Genomic DNA, 18,253 nt, shown 5'->3' on the forward strand with positions numbered 1-18,253 from the left:
GAAGCAGAAAATGGAAATATTTTTTTCATGATAGAGAATAAGACACAATTTTAATAGCAGCGATTTATTGAAAACTTAGCATGTGCTAGACATTTGTTTATTCAACATATATAACACTATATGTCATATATATGTCGTAGGGCCTTTGCATTGAGCTAAATCCCTTGCCTTGTTTTTTATTTCAATGTAACACATGTCCCTAGTCCTACATTTTATTTTACAGGACCTCACTAAGTCATTAAGTTGCCCAGGCTGGGCTTAGTCTTGTGATCTTCTTGCCTCAGCCTCCCAAAGTTCTCGGATTACAGGTGTGTGCCACCATGCCCAGACTCAACCAATACATATTTATTGAGGGTTTATGTGTCTGTCACTGTTGTAGATGTTACAAATATATCATGTAAATCCCGAACCCCCTGGGAGTTTAAATTCTAGCAATGCAAGTAAAATATATGCTAAATGGTAATATGTCCTTTGGAGGAAACAATAGCAACAAAAAGCAAGGAAAGGCTATACAAAGTGGGGCAATTACAATTTTAAATGGAGAGAGCAGGGAAGGCTTCTCTCAGGTTATTTTCAATTCTATCGCATGCTTTAACTCTTTTAATGTTATCAACGCCCTATGAAGAAGTTACTTTGATTAACACCATGCTGCTTTTCAGATGGGTGACTGGGCCCCAGAGTCCCTGTGGGCCTTTCCTAGGGGTTATAGGTGGCTGTGTGACAGAGGCAGGCTTAGGGCTCAGGTGCCAGGCTCCAGAGCTGTCTCTCTCTCTCTTTTTTGTCTTTTTCTTTTTTTATCGGTACCAGGGATCTCACGACTGCCTGCTTGCAAGGCAGGCGCTTATGCCACTGAGCTAAATCCCCAGCCCCCAGAGCTGTCTCTTTATGTAAAACTTTTCCTATAGGGAGCTAGAAGGAGCCCCTGGGCATCTGCCAGAATGGACAGCAAGCAAGGGGAGTGAAAAACATTGAATCAGTATTATCACGGTATCAGTTTTACATTTTGAGACAGGTTTTGGTAGTGTGTGTGGTGACTCCCAAGCATAAAATACACACTCTTCTGGGCTGGTGAACATACCCAGAGGTCACCGGGGATCTATCAGGCACTCTAGTTATGAAATCCTGATCAGGTCCAGCCCTTTTCCTTTCCTGCTACAGGACCAGGACCAGGGGTCTCAAGAGTGTAAAGGAATTACCTAATGTCACATGGCTTTTTCGTGATAGTCCTTGGACGAGAATTTAGCTTGAAAAAACTAACTAGCACAAGCCCCAAAGGGCCACAGTCCTTGCCTTTTCCTCTAAATGTGCAGAGGACTCTCTGGCTCTGTGGAGCAAGACACTGGGTCATACTTTCTTTCTTTTTTTTTTTTTTTACACTGGGTCATACTTAGGTGAGACCCACTAGCAAACAGGATGGGGAAGGAGGAGAGGTGGGTGGGATCACCAAGTGTCCCCTATCTTCCTCATCCTAATAGGGCAGATAGGATCGGTTGGTTGTCTTGTGTATACAAAAAGGCTCCCAGAAAAACTACTTTCTTATAGGCAAGAAAGACTCCTGAGGGACGTTTTTTCCCCATGAGTCTGTTTCTTTGTTTCCATCATTTCTTCCCTTGGCTTTCTTCTATCTGTCAAGGTGAACTATTCAGGTTTTCATCTTTTTTTTTTTTTTTTCTAAAATAGTTATCAAGTATCCCGCGGCAGCCTAAGTATGTGGTTGCCATGACAACATAGCCTCCGCAGCAGCCAAGCCTCCAGCCTTGCCCGAGTCAGGTTTCACCAAGTGAGTTCCTTTCCTTGTGGGACTTCTAGCGACTGTCACACTACAGCGCACTCTGTAGGTCCGTCCCACGTCCTTCTAACGGCATCACCAGCGTTTGGTGGCCCCCAGCGTGCCCCAGTGTTTTTGCACAACCACAGCGCTCAGCTATCCCTAAATCCCCGCCGAGCCAACGTCCTGTGGTTTCTCTCCGATCTCAAAGTCCCCTGGCCAGCAGCCTTCGGCTCATAATCGCGTTAATAGATACTGTATAACGAGTCGGGCCGGTATTTACAGGTGGTACACAGGTAAATGAGCACACACTCAAGCGTATACACTGCACAAACCGCCCAGGGCAGGTGCAGTGGGGAGGAGCCCGCGCCGCGAACCGCAGCTCCAGAGAAGCCGCACCCCGCGGCTTCAGGCTCTGGCTCAGTAGGCGGGGCCGAAGTGGGCGTCAAGATGACCCGTGATTGGTCTGCTCCCTGGGAGGGGTGGGGACTGCGGTGAGCGGCAGCGGCGTGGGCGGTGACATACTCCGTGATTGGTAGACTCCCGCAGGAGGGGCGGGGTCGGCTGCGGGGGCGGGGCTGGCCACTAAGGGGGTGTGAGCGGCGGCTGGTGCGGTAGTTTCAGTATAAACAAGGAGCCCGACTGGTTCAGGCAGATTTTTTTTCTTTCTTTCCGCGCGCTTTCCTAGCTGCCCTTTGGTCGCATTTGGAGGCGCGCGGCACGCAGCCCGGTGGCAGAGGACCCGGGGTTTCGCTGTGTGCAGGTAGGTGACTCTCTGGCGGGGTGATTCTCCGAGGAAGACTGGGGACCCACAGCGGGGACCTGGAGCTGAGTTGCTCACTGAGCTCGCGGCGGAGACCCCGGGGGCGCGGCGGGAAGGCTGATCCTGGGGTGCAATCGCTGCTGCGCCCAGTCCGGCCAGAGCCGGCGACCAGGGCACGTCCTGCCGGGGCTCCTGTGGCCACCCGGCCTCACAGGTGCGAGACCGCGCAGTGGGGATTCGCGGGGACACCTGCGTGGGTGCCTCCTTGTCGCTTTCTCCCACCCCACTGCTAGACCTCCTCTTTGGAGACCTCGGTGTTTTCTGAGGGTTGTCTGAGTTCTCCCTTTTCTCTTCCCCTCCTGGGCTGTTTGCTTCTACTTCTCGGCAGGTTTCCCCGCGTGTTTGTGCGTGTGTGCGTGTGACGCTGTTTATTTTTGTCGCCTGTTCCGTGTTCGCTGAGGTCTGACTTGGGAAGGGGTCACACACGAGCCGTGCGTTTCCCTGTGACCCTCGTCCCGCCGTTCTTTACCTCCTCGGTTCACCTGGAGAACTCGGGAGATCCTGGCTTGCCTGGCTTTTTTGCCTGTGCCGGTGAGGAGCCTTGGGACACCTGTCCGGGCGATGCCGCCACGAGCCCGGAGGTCTCCCGTGTCCTGGAGAAGAGGGCGCAGGGGGAGCAGGGGTGCCCACGCCACGAGTGCGTGTGTGTGCATATGTGTGCGCGCGCGTGTGTGCGCGCGTGCGAGGTGATCTGACTATTGCGGCGACTTCACCCGTCCACACTGGCGCATCGGGCCGAGGCGCGCACTGAGCCCCTGACAGCGCCGCGGTGGCCCCGGCGGGCACCGAGCGCCCGCAGCAGCCGTCCTGCCTTCTGAACGCGGTTGTGTTACTTCGCAGATGAAGCCGGTGGCCATGGTGTGTATAGATGGGTCTGCCCACGTGTGTGTGTGTGTGTGTGTGTGTGTGTGTGTGTGTGTGTGTATGTGTGGGGCCGACGCGTCTCCCAGGAGGCCTTCGTCATCAGAGCCATGTGACAATGGTCTGGAACCGCTGGTGTGCGTGGTGCTATATTTAGCCCTGGTGATCTGTGGTGGCCAGGGAGGGTCTCTGAACCGGGTGCATCAAGGGAAAGAGGCCAGGGGTCAGGGTGTCGCCTTCCTGAAGGGTGTGTGGCACAGTCAGACTCAGATGGCGTGGGTGATGATTACTCTTTCCCGCTGAGGACACACTACAGCTGGACATGTGACAACTGTGCCCTTCCTCTCAACAGAGTTGGACGGTGGTGGTCAGCCTAGGTTAAGAAACAAGCTTTAAAATGAAGCAATGGATACAACTGATTGGAGAATTGGGAGGAAATTACTGGTAAAATGAGGATTACAGCAAATGTGGAATAGATTTCTAAAAGGGAGGAGGATAAAAATGTTTGTTGAGGTTTTTATAGCGGGGGGGAGGGGGGAGAAAAATGGGCAGCTGGTTAAGCCCTGCCATCAGTAGCGGTTTTATTTCGGGGGTGGCACACAGTGTTTGAGGCAGTGAGGAACCAGCACTTTGGACAGAAGTCGGGGCTCACCAGCATTTCTTGCTCTATTGTTTCTTTCAAGCACATTTTGTGGCAAGGATCAGATCAACCACTGATAGCAAGTTTCTTGTTGGCCTGGGTCCCTGCATGTCAGTCAGTCCTTTGTTTTCCTAGAGGTGGCAACATTTCTGGCTACTAGGCACACTGGCCTTGTACTTTCCAGTTGTCTATGGCGTGTTCGGTTCTTAGAATTTATTTCTCCTGTGGTGCCTTTGCAGGTTTCCTTCACATTATGTGCTTCAGTAGACGTTTTGTCTGACACCACCACACCTGATACTGGGGCTCATATTGTCTTTTGGAGAAGAGAATCATAAAGACCATATTTGCATTTGTTGCCTCCCCCCCCCCCAGCTTAGCATTGATGTAATATTCTTAAGCAAATATGATTAAGAATTTCAAAGTATTCATTATTTCTTTTACTATTACTAAAATTTCATTCCTATAATCTAAAATTAACTACTGGCTACAACAGACTACATAAAACCCATTGAATACTAACTAGCCTTCTACAGGAAAGAGGAATGTTAGGAACATTGAGGGGAGAGTACAAGGAGAACGCCCCATAGTGGACCCCTTATATAACCTTGCAGTTGGCTCTCTCAGTCCCCAAAGGCTTCCTGGAAGAATTGAACTTGAGAACCTTTGGCTGATTAATCAGAGCCTTGCCTTGGGAAGGATGTAGGAAAGGAAGGGAGGCTGCTTTGCTTGGGAGAAGAATCAAGAATCCCTGAGCAAGATTAAGGATCTTTATTCTGAGGTCACAAACAATAAGTGAAAAACTTTTAAAAATAACATTTTGTAAAGTCTTCAAGAGGAAAATGGTACTATTGAAAACACTGCTGAAGACTTACAGGATTCTGTTATTGTTAGTGGTTGAATTAGTTACCTTTCTATTTCTTTCAGTGTTCCAAAACTGCACTTGCCCTTTTTTTGTATACCTACAAAAAAGTAGATCTTTACAAGTCTGATGATTCTATAATAATTGATGTAGCCTAATGCCATGGGCAGCTTTTTCTGGTCTGGAAATAGGAACCCAGACAGGCCACAGGTCTTCTCCCTGTACTGCAGTATCTGTAAAATGGACAGAGGAGTTGCACACGACCATTTACGAGTCTTTTTTGTCAAGACATAACCACTGTGCTTTACTGCACTGTCACTTCATGAACTTGTGCTCCTAGGATGGATCAGCGAGAGACAGGAAATGCTGTTAAATGTTCAGCTATTTTCTTAGTATGTGATATGAACAGAGAAGAGTGAGAGGCTTATTGATTTTATATAGGAATTTGATGTTACTGACTTGCTTTTTGCATTTATTATTCTACCTGTATTAAAAATTACTCATTACCATAACGTAGGATCGGAAGAATACTTTTGGCCTACTAAATCAGTGTTGCTATCTACTATATTTTTAATTTCTCTTGACCATTTTCCCTCTTAGGTTTATATACTTACTATTTCTTCTCAAGGCATATGCATAGATGTATATATATTTTTGGAAGCCATTCAGTTGATTTGAATTTTATTAGGAAACCCTGGTATGAAAATTGTTTAACTCAAAATAAAAAGCCTTGTAAGAAGGAAAAATACCTTATAGAATGCCCACCACTATCTTTGTATTTATGTAAAAGAGGATGGATAAACATAGTTTTTCAAGAATTTGCATCCAAAGAGGAAAATTATCCCAGTAATACAGAATATAACAAGAAAATCTTTTTTTTTTTAATCAGGGCTCAAACTCACAACTTCATACTTAGCAGGCAGGTGCCTGCGCTGCTGGGCTATATCCCTGGTGAAAATCTTCTTACAAATGTCCTTACTAAGTTTCAGGTCATGTTGAAATGTATTGGGTGTAGAAAAACAAAATCTTTTATTAAAAGTGCTCCCCATATGATAGTCTATGATTTCGCATGAGATCACGCATGTATGAATGACGGTGTGCCTACTGTCATATGTCTTGTTTATTATGGCAGCCGTTTGCCACATGGGAATATTTAAACCTCCATTTATTTAAGCCTGCATTTATTTAAATGGGAAAGAACTGGAGAGTTGAGTGGGCACTGGCCTCTTTACATACTCAGTGGTCACCGTGGCAAATTAAGACTGTATTGGACAGTGAAGAAGAGGTACTTTTGTAGGATCCCAGCACTTTTCACAGCCCTTGATTAGGTAATTATGATTTTGATTTTCCAGAAGATCATTTTTATTCTTCTGGGAAAAGGAAATAATTCTCAGGAAAAAATGGGCATCTACAGATGTCTTGTTATCTGGGTGACTGATTTGGGGATGGCAGTGCGCAATGTATGTACCACTGTTGCCCCCTGATTGTCGTGTTTTAAAATTTTGATATATTTTTTTTCTGTTTGAAATAAAATTTAATAAAAATGGGCAACTAAGACATCAGGACATATATAATAATTTATGTATCACTTGTACGGTGTGAGTAGTTCCATTCTTTTGAGTTCAATACTCTACCAAGATCACAAACACAGATTTCTCTATATTTTTTTTTGTACAGAACTCAAGTTGCCCTTTTGCTTTTTCTAAACCAGCACCAAGTAGTCCTGTTAAAGAAAAGGAATGAGGAGCCACCTACCGTTCATTTTGGGAACTGCATGGGAGTTAGGATGACAAAGGCGGTTAAGTATAAAGGTGTCAGCAGGTTCTGGATTCACTTTCCGCTCAGCACAGCCCAGTTTCTTTCTTTTCTTCTCTTTATTTTGGAGACAGGGTCCTGCTATGTAGTTCCGAAGGGGCTCGAACTTGGGGTAGTCCTCTTGCCTCAGTGCTGAGTTTATAGGTGTGCACTGCCATGTCTGACTCAAAGCCTGGTTTCTTAGGGAAGTTGTAAATGACATTCCATGTCTAGAGTTGCCACCTACTGAAATGTCATTTTGTGTTTTAATAAACTATTAACAACATTCCCAGGAAAAGATAACAAATTTTAGCTTTGTTTTGCTTCCAAGAAAACCAAAAGCTGTCACTACTTGAGTCAGAATTCCCTTCCTTTCTTGGTTAAGAATCAGTGAAACATTTATTAAGTAGCATTTAGGTAGAACAGCTCAAGCAAATGCAAATTCATATATTTTTTGTAGAGATGCCTATAACTCAAATCCAGAAGTACTGTAACATCACCATTTCATTATTGGAGAGAAATACGATCTTTCTTCCTCAAAAGTACTGATTATTTTTTCTTCCTTAACTGGAAACTCAGTTCCAAAGAATGTACTTATCTTGGAATCACTTACTGTCTGTTCACATGCCAAAGAAGTGAGTTGATCCTGAATTGTCTGCTGTGTTACTTGCTTTCTACACACAATGCCTCTTTTCTCAAGGAGGTGATCAGAAGTGAACCCTTTTTTCAGTTGCCATAGATTCTGTTAAAAATCTGCGCTCTTAGGACTTACCCTGGCTAAAGAGAGAAAAGATAGTCGTCTAGACTCTAAGTTCCAAATAAGCTATGCTTTAGATAGTGTCATAAGCTTGACTTTTCATTTTCATCTTGTCTCCAGTCTACAGTCAGTTAGGTTTCCTGAGTCTTCATTCAGTAGCTACTCTTAAGATCTAGCTTTGCCAACAGGAGGCTACAGGTACCTGGCATACCAGCTAGAGGAATAGACAGACTTTTTCTAATTCAGAACCCTGCATCTTCAACTGGAAAAGCAAAGAAATGCGGTATTGAAGGAGCATGTCACCCAAGTGCAAAGTTCCCTTGGAATCTAGATGGGAATTGAGGAACCTGTAATTCCAGGATATTTAATGAAACCTCTCCCTGCTAAATAAATATGCTTTCAAAGTTCAGCTGTGATAAGGAGGCGTTTGTCCTTGTCCCCCTTTTTTTTTTTAATTGGGACACAAGTCCCACATGCTAAAAATATTGTAGTCAGCTAGGCTGGCACATGTCTATAATCCCAGCATTTGGGAGGCGGAAAGCAGTAGGATTACGGCAAGTTGGAGGCCAGATTGGGCCACATAGTCAAATCAAAGCCAGTATAAACTAAACAGTGAGACTTTGTCTCAAAAAATGGACAAATAGAAAGAAGTACTGTAGTCAACATAAAGCCACTGGACTTATTAAATATTGCACTATGATAGAGCTGAAAAACTCACTTTTTGCTTTGACTCTTACATTTTCTGCCTCGTTCTTTTGAGGTAAAGAAAGTGCTGACAGTATAGCCTAGGAAGAGATTTACAGAGCCTCTCTCAAAGAGGCTGAGGGATAGCTTTTGGTTTAGTGCTCACACCCATCTTTTCCTTGACCTCTTTTTCCTTTTGAATGGTCACCTGAAGCCGGCTTTCCCTGGTGCATCTGCTTCACCATAAATAACACTGCGCAGTAGCAGGGGCTGATTCAGGCACAGCCTGCTGTCTGGAAGGAGGCAGCTTTTCATCTCCTGGCTTGGTTGGTTTGGACCCATTAGCCATGCCTTTCAAACCCACTCGCGCCCTAAATCACCCTCACTGCCGCCTTGCTACTGGATCCATGTCAGCCTGAACTTCTGCAGGGTCCTTGGAGGCACATGATCTATCTTTTTGACCAAATGAGCAGGCCCTGTAAGATGTCTTGTCTGTCAGCTAACTTTTCAGCTTACCAAGTTAATTTTCATAAAGGATATTCATCTTTCCAACTTGAGTAAAGGATATCTTTTGCTTATTGGAAAGTTTCTGGATGGATTACATAACCTGTAATCTGTACACCTATTTGCATCACCCTAGGTTTTATTTTTTCCCCCAGTTTGTTTTTTTAAAAACCTAAATCTGCTTACCATTGTCTTACTATATCTCCTTCTACCTCAAAGTGCTGCTGCCTTTTAGGGGAGAAAGGAAAGCCTACTTCAGCAGCTCTGCCCAAATCCAGTGAATTACTATTTTTTAAATTTTCTTTAACTCAATTTGATTGGCACTGTCTGGGAAAATATCATTTGATTTTTAAGGAGCCAATCTTGAAATGTTGGGTCAAACTCCTGCTGTGGGATAAAGAAACGCTATGAATGTTGTCCACAGGCAGCACTCGGGCTTCCTACGCTCCACCCTGAAACTCCTGTAAAGTATATGCACACTGTTGGTGAATTTCTTAGTACATTAGGAGTTGGATGATCTTAAAAAGCTACTGGCTAAATAGAATATATTTTGAATTTCTAGAAACTGGCTTACCAATTAAACTTCATAAGAGGAAAATTGCCTTCGAGTCCACATTATGCATTAATGCAAATGATTTGACTGTTTCTCAGGGTTTTCCTTTGCCTTATACAAATTTCTCTTTTTCCTAGGGAATTTATTCCTTTGCAGTTTTGGTTTAACAGTAAATTAAAGAAAATATTGAACTTGCTGCCTCATTCTAACTTCTGAGAATGGTGTTTCCTAAACATGATTTTCAGGATGAGGTCCCCTCTGATAGGTCAGGTCTGGGGGGCTGGGCAAAATGTGTGCTTCGAAGCCTGATGGATGGCAAAGAGCTTGGATTTAGTATAACGCTGGGAAGTGTAGAAAGGAGCACACTGAGAGCTTTTGGACCCTACAGACAGAAAATAATCGTTGCTAGAGCTAAAAAGAGAAGCTTGGCTGCAAACAAGGAAGGCACCAGAGCTACATCAAGGGTAAGAATGGAAGCCAAAGGTTATGAGCAACCCGGTGCCTTGATCCCCTAGAGAAATCATGTAGGTGATTTCTGGAGTTACCAGAGCCAGGGAGAAACACTTCTGGATTCTTATGTTTGGAAGTTTGTATGTTGGATTTATTTTTTATTTTATTTTATTGGTATTGAGGATTTATCTCATGACCTAGCACTTGCCAGGCAGACGCTTATGCCACTGAGCTAAATCTCTGGCCGCTGGATTTATTTTCTAATTAGAAACCAACATTTAATCTTTTAGTGTTTACTTTCCCCTTCCTCCCCTCCTCTTCCCTCTGAATTTCTCTCTTCCTCCTTTTTTCTTTTCTTTTTCTCAATAGTAAGAATTGAACCCAATGCCTTTATGCTCCTAGAGGATATATCGAGACATTTTTGATTTAATTTCTTTTGAGGCAGGGTTTCCCTCAGTTGCCCAAGTTGACCTGACTTGCAGTCCCCCTGCCTCACCCTTCCAGACTTGTAGATTATAGACCTGCTCCAGCTTGGACCTTACTTTTCTGTTTCAGAACTGAATCAGGTAGAACCGAAGGCCTAGACGGTGAATCTGAGTGTAATACTGAACAAACTCTCACTTATGATATGGATAATAAAGGTGAAGATACTAGGAGAAAGCAAAAGCTGTTTATCTTCTTAGGTATTGACAATTGAGTTTCATAAACGGGGCTTCCTGTACCATTCTGCTGACAATGCCTCATTTTACCTGTTACACAGTCAGTTAATTCTTCAGAAGGGACCAGACCGGCCACTTGTTAGAGATTGTTTAGAAATGAAGTATGGGCACTGTAACTCGTGATCATTTTGCTTCGTCATTTGTCTCAATTTTTTTCTGGAAATCTATAAGATTAGTATAAGTAAATACTTCATTTCATAGAATCCAAGAGACCATCCATTGTAAGACATTCTGTTATTTCATGTATTGCTTAAAAGAAGTCAGCTAAACATGTTTTCCTATCATTTGAATGTTTACATACATCCCAGTCTTAAAGATACTCAGACATATGAGATCACTGATGTCTGTCTAAATGGGAGTGTGCTTTGATTGCAAAGGTCAGTAGTTTAAATATTGCGGTTGATAGTGTGGCTTTGTAATAAGAGTAATTAATGGTGTTAATATGACTTTGGAGCAAAGATTTATGTAGAATACTGCAATTTGAGACAGACTGACAGATTTTTCTTTCTTTCTTTTTTTTTTTTTTTGTCTTTTTCCTTCTTATTGGTACCGGGGATCAAACTCACGACTGCCTGCTTGCAAGGCAGGCGCTTATGCCGCTGAGCTAAATCCCCAGCCCCCAACATGAGTATTGTAATAAATTTCATACTTGGAGTCTGAAGACCTAGGTTTGAAATCCTACCCTCTTTGTCCCTTAGTACATAACCTCAAGTTAGTATAGTTCTGTGAGCCTCAGCTTTGCAAAATGCAGTCAAAGGAGGATGAGGAGGCTTGTTTGAGGGAGTGGTTTCTGGGTCCAGAAAGGAGCCTGGAGCCTGTACAATAAACTGTTAGACAGAAGCCTATGAAGGTCTCAGAGCTACCACACTCTAGGTGTCCAGAGAGACGTGGAGCATGAAGGAGAATTCAGAGAAATAGTGAATGGCTGAGGGATGCGGAAACGTTTTCTAGTACAGTAGATCCAGAGTGAAGATTCAGCTAATGAAGGGGAAAGCTTGAAGAGGGAGAAAGACACTAACTCCAGTACATAGTGAAGTGGAAAAATAATTTCCCCTGTGCACAACTGAGGGCGGAGGTGTCTGGAGTGCTATGGGTCTGTAGCTGTGTGTGAGTTCAGCAATCAGGGGGTTCATGAGCAGCACCTCCTCGAGCCCTCTTGGATAGTTGACTTTTGAGCATAATAAACTACAATCCCAATTAATTTACCTTGGTTTGATTTCAATCACTATTTGTAGTTCTTTCTTACATTTAAAAAAAAATTAAAGTGAAAAAACAAATTTTCAAAACTTGGTAGTGCAAGGGTAACAGCACTGAGTCCGGTTATCTTCAAGTCAGTGACTCAGAGTACAAGGTATTTACACGCAGTCCTTTGGTGCCACCCTGGAGGGAGTCTTCTGAGTGCTGATATTGTGTACCTCAAAGGAATCTTGTGAAAGAACAACACAGAAAGGCCTTTGCCATAGCGCAGTTAAGAATGTCACTGTAAAGAAGACAGGTAATGTTTTGTTTATTGTTTCTTATAATTTAAGACTTTGGAAGAAATAAGCAGACTAATGGGGCAGGGTGGGGGTGGGGAAGTAGTGAAAATGTCATAGTTATCCAGAGCCACAATTAAATCTGAATTCTGTTTTAGTAACTGTTTGTGGTGCATAATGAACACATTTACCATAGAGAGTTGATACACGTGTATGTCATGACTTCATTCTTTTTTATATCCCTTTCGCTATCCCCTCCCGCCTCCCAGTGTCTCTTGGTTCTTTTCCCATTTGCAAAAGACCTACTTTCCATTTCCTGTTGTCTGTCTTTTATTTTGTTCTTCATTTATACTTTGGTTTCTCATGTGAGCAATCGTTAAACTTGAATTCTTCTCCAGAATTGTGTTCTTGTCCATACCTCAGGAAATTAATCGTTAACAGGTACACAGCCTTGGTGATTTGCAGTGCTGATTCCTGGGCCCAAGTGTCCTGGGAATTTGGGGCTAGTGCTGGCTGCTGATGAGCCCAAGGAGCAAGGTCCAAGACTCAGGGGAGTTTTACCCCCATCACCTTGTGCTAGAGCACTTGGCTGCATCGCATTAGCCTGGTATCTCCAGTTCACCTCCCTGGGGCACGTGGGCTGTGGTTTCATGGCTGTCTTAAAGCCATCACTGGTCACTTTGGATCATACACATTCTTCCACCAAGACACAACCTTCAAACGGACCCCGACTCATCCTTCAGCCACTAGATAGTCCCTTCTCACTGATCAGTGTTGGAAAGCAAAATGAAATCTATTTTCTATCCCTGGGACCAGATGATTTCCATAGTCCTTTGGTTGGTTGTTATATTGTCTGATTTTCTAGAATTCCCAAGTCCTGACAAACCATCCCTTCCTAAACCACTTTATCACATTGGTTTCAATAACAAGTAAAAGATATCAAGGAAAATTCATGGTTCCTGGCAAGAAAAAACAAAACAAAACAAACAACCCAACTTCAAGCATCTGCTTCATCTTGTATATGAGAGTTTTTTCTTGTAAAGCCACAAACAACCAAGCCCAGACACAGGAATTCCTCAAAATTATAAGTAACTTTGTGAGGTATCTCCCATTTAGGTCCAGGACATTCTGAGTTTCTCAGGACAAGGATAGATTGGCTGTTTTTCTTTGCACCAAAGGTGCCCCAGTGAAATGATTATATTACCTATGATTGTACTCAGTGAAAATTGGCAATTCCAAGAGGAAAGAAATGTGCTTTGTCTGCTGCCTCACAAAATGTTAACAGTGAACTATTTACTTAATTAATCACAGTTGCTGTGTTAGGTCATTGTATCCCATGGCCCCTATTCTTTGGCTGTTTTTGCCACATCCTGTCTAAGCTACAGGCACGATCAAGGTGGCCCTAGTAGTGAAAACCCCACCACCACTATAGGGTGGGTCTCAGCAATTACTTTCTTCCCATTTGTGACTAAATTTTATTAGATCCTTCCAAATTCTCCCTCAGTATTGGTTTATGGATGGACTACACAAACATGAACAATTTTCCCCTTGTTATTTATTGTAGTTGCATCTCCATTTCTTAAATGCTGTGTTCACTGCCAGCTGGCTTTGTGGTGTGTTTTGTCCCTCACACTGTAGCCTTGTGCCCACCTGCCAAGGCACGTGCACACTATGATTCTCTGTGCCCCGTCAGTTGGGGCTGGAACAGATGTGTATGAGAGACTGGAGTGACGGATGTGACTTCTTAGACACTGCTCCACGACCCACCCCATTGGGATGCAAATGTCTTTTGACATCTTGAAAAGAAGGATTAGCTCAGGTTGTGTGTCCTCCTGCAGCCTCCACACCCTGTCCCTGTCAGTGCAGGCCCAGGAGTTGGGCTTCCCCTCATTGTTTGCCTGCTGAAGCCCCGGGTCTGGACAGCTCTTAAATGCCTCCATTGTCCCGATCTTCTGAGGCCAGAATCCCAGGTCTGTGCACAGGGCAGGCGCTCTGACTCTAGGAGTCCATGTAATAACTTCATAGCCTCTGTCCTCTCCCAAGTTCCTCTGACAGGACTTTGTGAGTCGCAGAGTTCACACATGGAGAGCAGCTTGTCTCACAACTGTCGCCATACTCCTTGTTCCAAATCAGGTGCCTTCTCGGTCCAAGTGTTTACTGAGAACTGATGCTTTATACACGCTCCTCTCACCCTGGCATTGAGAATTTGACACAAAGGGGTGAAAATAAATGGCATCCAATCCTTCAGGAAACTCAGGGGGAGTCAGCATTAAGTCTCTCTCCCTCTCTCTCTCTCTCACACACACACACACTCACACACACACACACACACACACACACACACACGCACACAGTGTACTTTAAATCTAGGCTTTGTGTCCAAGATAATTTTTGTTGTCAGTTTTAGCTGCCTCCCTGTGTGTCCTATGCTAATCAGGTGTCTCTTAATTGTTATGTAGTTGGTCCAGCAGAATAGGGAAAATCTACACACTTCTGCCTCAAGAAAATACTTGATTTTTTAATGGGGTAAAACTAATCAAAGCTCAATTCCCCTCCCCGCCTTCCCAACTACATGCAAGGAGTGATTTGGCAGCAGAGCCTTGAACTTAAATCCAGATTGAATCCAAGTACGCATTTTATGGTTTCGAATGAATGAGAGTGGTACTTAGATGTACGCACACATGCATTGCTCAGAGGACACTTGGTTCTTGGGTGCCGGTAGTGTCAGTCTTTTAAAATTGTTTGTTCCCTCATTCCTATTAGAGCTTAGTGTCTATTAAGGCTTATGCTCTTCTCATGTTGTGTGTTACTGACGCTACGTTTTTTTTATTTCCGTTAGGAAAGCATGCCTCAGACTCCTCCCTTTTCAGCAATGTTTGACAGCAGTGGTTACAACCGGAACCTCTATCAGTCTGCAGAGGACAGCTGTGGAGGATTGTATTACCATGACAACAACCTCCTCTCCGGCTCTCTGGAAGCGCTTATACAGCACTTGGTACCTAACGTGGATTACTACCCAGATGTACGTGTTCATGTTCCTCTGAAACCCAACCTTGGGATTGAGCAGAAATTAAATACAATATGCAGGGACCATGCAGACTATAAAATGGTGTTGGAATTGCTAAGAATTTTCCAAATAGGAAATTGCATATTGATTACTGAGTGCTGGAGATGAGTTGAGCCTGGGTATGGAACTGATTTTGGTGTAACATCCGCATCAGCTTCTTTCTTTCAGTCAGACATTTGATGGCAGTCTGACTGCATCTCAGTAAAGTATCTATAGGGTTGATGTATGCATATACCTTTGTCCTGAAATGAAAATGCTAGAGCACACTGGATTCTTCCAGAATGGGATAGTTGGTACATTTTTTTCTAAGTACATTATTATGCTGAGAAAACTGAATGTGGTTAAAGTAAGTGGAAGAGAGAAGAAAATGTATACAGTGCAGTGCTTCATAGATTGGATATCAGAGGACATGTCTGCTTTTGTTTAACCTTGGTAACTTATATTTGTGTAGATGATACTTTTTGATCTAGGAAGTTCATTATACATCATCTCAAAGTTGAGAATAATTGCAAGAGGGTAGAGGGGAGGAAACTGAAATGTACCATTATTGAGTATTTGCCCCTAACACCAGTAGTGTAACATGGATTTTCTTTGTGGAACAACCGGGTCTCTTGTTCTACAGCTGTCTCTGTGAAATTGAGTTTTGTAGACCTGAGAATTACAGAGCAGCTGGTTATGGATGGAGATTTCATGAAAATATCTAGAGACACCACATTCATTTGTTTTTATAAACATAATAATATCCTTGGCAGGCAAAAGATGGTTTGTGCTTGTCACTGTAATGCACCAGTGTTTCTTACTAAGCTTTCTCTGTGTGTGATTTGTTACATAGCATTTTTAAATGTGATGCCACACAGGGAAAACTTGTAATCAAAAGGAAAAGGGATCCCTTGTTTAGCCCTATAAATGTTTATGAGCTATGAAAGGTGCCTGGGGTAGGAAGGGAACTCAACTCGTGGAATTTTTATTTTCATGGGAGTCTCAAACTATTATAACAAACAAGCATGCTTCATTACTGACTTCTGGGGAGATGACTGTGTTAAAGAAATGTATATAGTGATATATTGTGCTTTATCAAATTGCTTAGCCCTGGAGCAAGTAAATAGGTTACTTGAAAGTATGCCTTTGAATAGTCTTAATACAACTCTTCAGTGTGCCATGCTTAAAACACTGGGGAATTCTTGAGCTGAATGTGGGTAGCAGGGGTGAGGTTTGGATTGTTTGTTTTCTGTTTTCATTTAGGGTTTTTATTGAGTTACCATAATAGTTGGATACAAAACCAGATTCTGTGTGGGTGATATATTAGGTTAGGTTTCTTTCTCTGGCTGAATTGCACTCTTTACTAATGTGAGGTAGGTGTCCTGGTATCTTGGTTCCCTGAGGAGAGGTGTAAAAATGTTCTCTGAATAATTTCAGGAGCTAAGCGTACCTGTTATTTCTCAGGTGGTTTAAGGAAGTGATACCTCTGAAAGTAGAGAGGAAATCTATCTTCATATTGTGTTACTGCTGGAAGGCATTGCTTTTCAAGCTGCAGCACATTAACTTTGATCAGGAAAACTTCATGAAAAAAGATGTCTAATATATAGGAAAGATTTCAAATTCAGAGAGAATGTAACAAGATGACTTTATTTATTTGTTTGTTGTTTGTTTATTTTTTTGTCACAGAGAACATACATATTTACCTTCCTGCTCAGTTCGCGGTTATTTATGCACCCCTATGAACTAATGGGCAAAGTTTGCCACTTATGTGTGGAGCATCAGAGGCTAAGTGATCCTGATGGTGATAAGGTAATGTGGCATTTTGAACTTGACAGTTTTTGACTAGGTATGTTGACCGAGTGGCCTAGGCTTTCCCTAAGTAACCCTAACTTTTTTTTAGTCACCCTACCTTATGCCCAGATGTCTTGGAAGACCATAGCTCTTGCTATGAGTTAGTTGCACAATGCATTGATGTGGATGGGGGCCAAGAGCTGCTTCTTTAATCCCAAAGACTTTGCACTAAAAGTTAAAAAATACACAGTATTTTTTAAAAGTTAAAAAATACACAGTACTTATTTGTTCCATATAAGCCCTGGTGATAGACATCATTCAGTTAATTTTTTTTTTCTCTCCTTAGAACCAGATGAGAAAAATTGCACCTAAAATTCTTCAACTCTTGACAGAATGGACGGAAACATTTCCTTATGACTTTCGAGATGAAAGAATGATGAGAAACTTGAAAGATCTGGCTCACAGAATAACCAGTGGTGAGGAGGTGGGTAACCTGAATTGATCACAGTCACTGAATTCCCAGATATCACCTGGGTGGGAATTGGTACTGATTTAACCATCAGAATATTGATGCTTTGCTTCCATTTTGCCTTTAGCACACCCTTTCTAGACACACTGACCTTTTGGGTATGTCAAATAGGATAATTTTTCCATTCTATTTCAAAGGGAAATGGTCTGGGTGTAATGTGGTTAATTGGGGTAAATATTCATGTCAGCTCACGCATAGAGCTCATGTTGCAAGTGTGTCTTTTTTTTACTTTTACCTTTCTACCATCTCAAAAGCTTTGACACAGCCAGCAAGATAATAAATAGTATATCAATAAGCACTGATGGATTTAAAGTATGCAAATAAATATAAGTCAATTAGTAGTGTATTAATAAATCTAAAGTAGAAATAGACGATCTGTACCATGGCAGGGAGAAAACAAATATGAGAACAAGTAGAGTTGGAAAAGATTGCTGTAGTTTGAGTTTAAGCTCCAGATAAAAGGAGAATTCAGTTGGTTATATAGCATCACTGTTAGGGGAGGGAAGCTTGTAATCCTTCAAGGCATAGATGAAGAACTTATTTATTTGTTTGTTGGTACCAGGAATCAAACTCACAACCTTAGCTTGCCAGGCAAGTGCTTATACTGCTGAGCCTAAATCCCCATCCCTGAATGAAGAATTTTAAAAGTTAGGGTTGAGGATATAGCTCAGTGGTAGAGCACATGTTTTGCACATGCATGGCCTTGGCTTCAGTCCCCACCACTACAAAAAAATAAAAGAAAAATCCTTTATGAAGGATTTTTATAAAGGAAATATACAGCGAGTTTTTTAAAATAGAGTTTACAACAAATACTCCTTAATAAAACAAACCATAGGTTAGTGTGTAAGTCAGTGAGGTAATTTGGCAGAGCAGACAGAAAATAAGCCATGTCTTCTAGCACCAGAAGTTGATTCAAGGCTGGGTCTAGGATAGGTAGAGATTGGAAATAAGTCTGAGAAAATTTTCCATAAATACCACTTGCCCCATTGAGCCTTTGATA

General features: G+C 42.7%; 1 protein-coding gene across 10 annotated transcripts in view; it reads left to right on the forward strand.

The window, feature by feature from the left end:
• The window catches only part of Rasgef1b (RasGEF domain family member 1B), a 596,806-nt gene that overhangs the window by 558,552 nt on the left and 20,001 nt on the right, over positions 1–18,253 (forward strand). For 8 of the 10 annotated variants that reach the window (XM_063247201.1, XM_063247194.1, XM_063247195.1 and 5 more), the window contains 3 exons: positions 14,727–14,909; positions 16,620–16,742; positions 17,071–17,208. In XM_063247201.1, coding sequence (XP_063103271.1) covers positions 14,727–14,909; positions 16,620–16,742; positions 17,071–17,208 — 444 coding nt within the window. The other 2 variants (XM_013141437.3, XM_003477676.5) reach the window with 2 other exon arrangements.

This window comes from Cavia porcellus, unplaced genomic scaffold, assembly GCF_034190915.1.
Source record: "Cavia porcellus strain 051 isolate PalLab524CR breed Dunkin Hartley unplaced genomic scaffold, mCavPor4.1 scaffold_4, whole genome shotgun sequence".
NCBI lineage: Eukaryota > Metazoa > Chordata > Mammalia > Rodentia > Caviidae > Cavia > Cavia porcellus.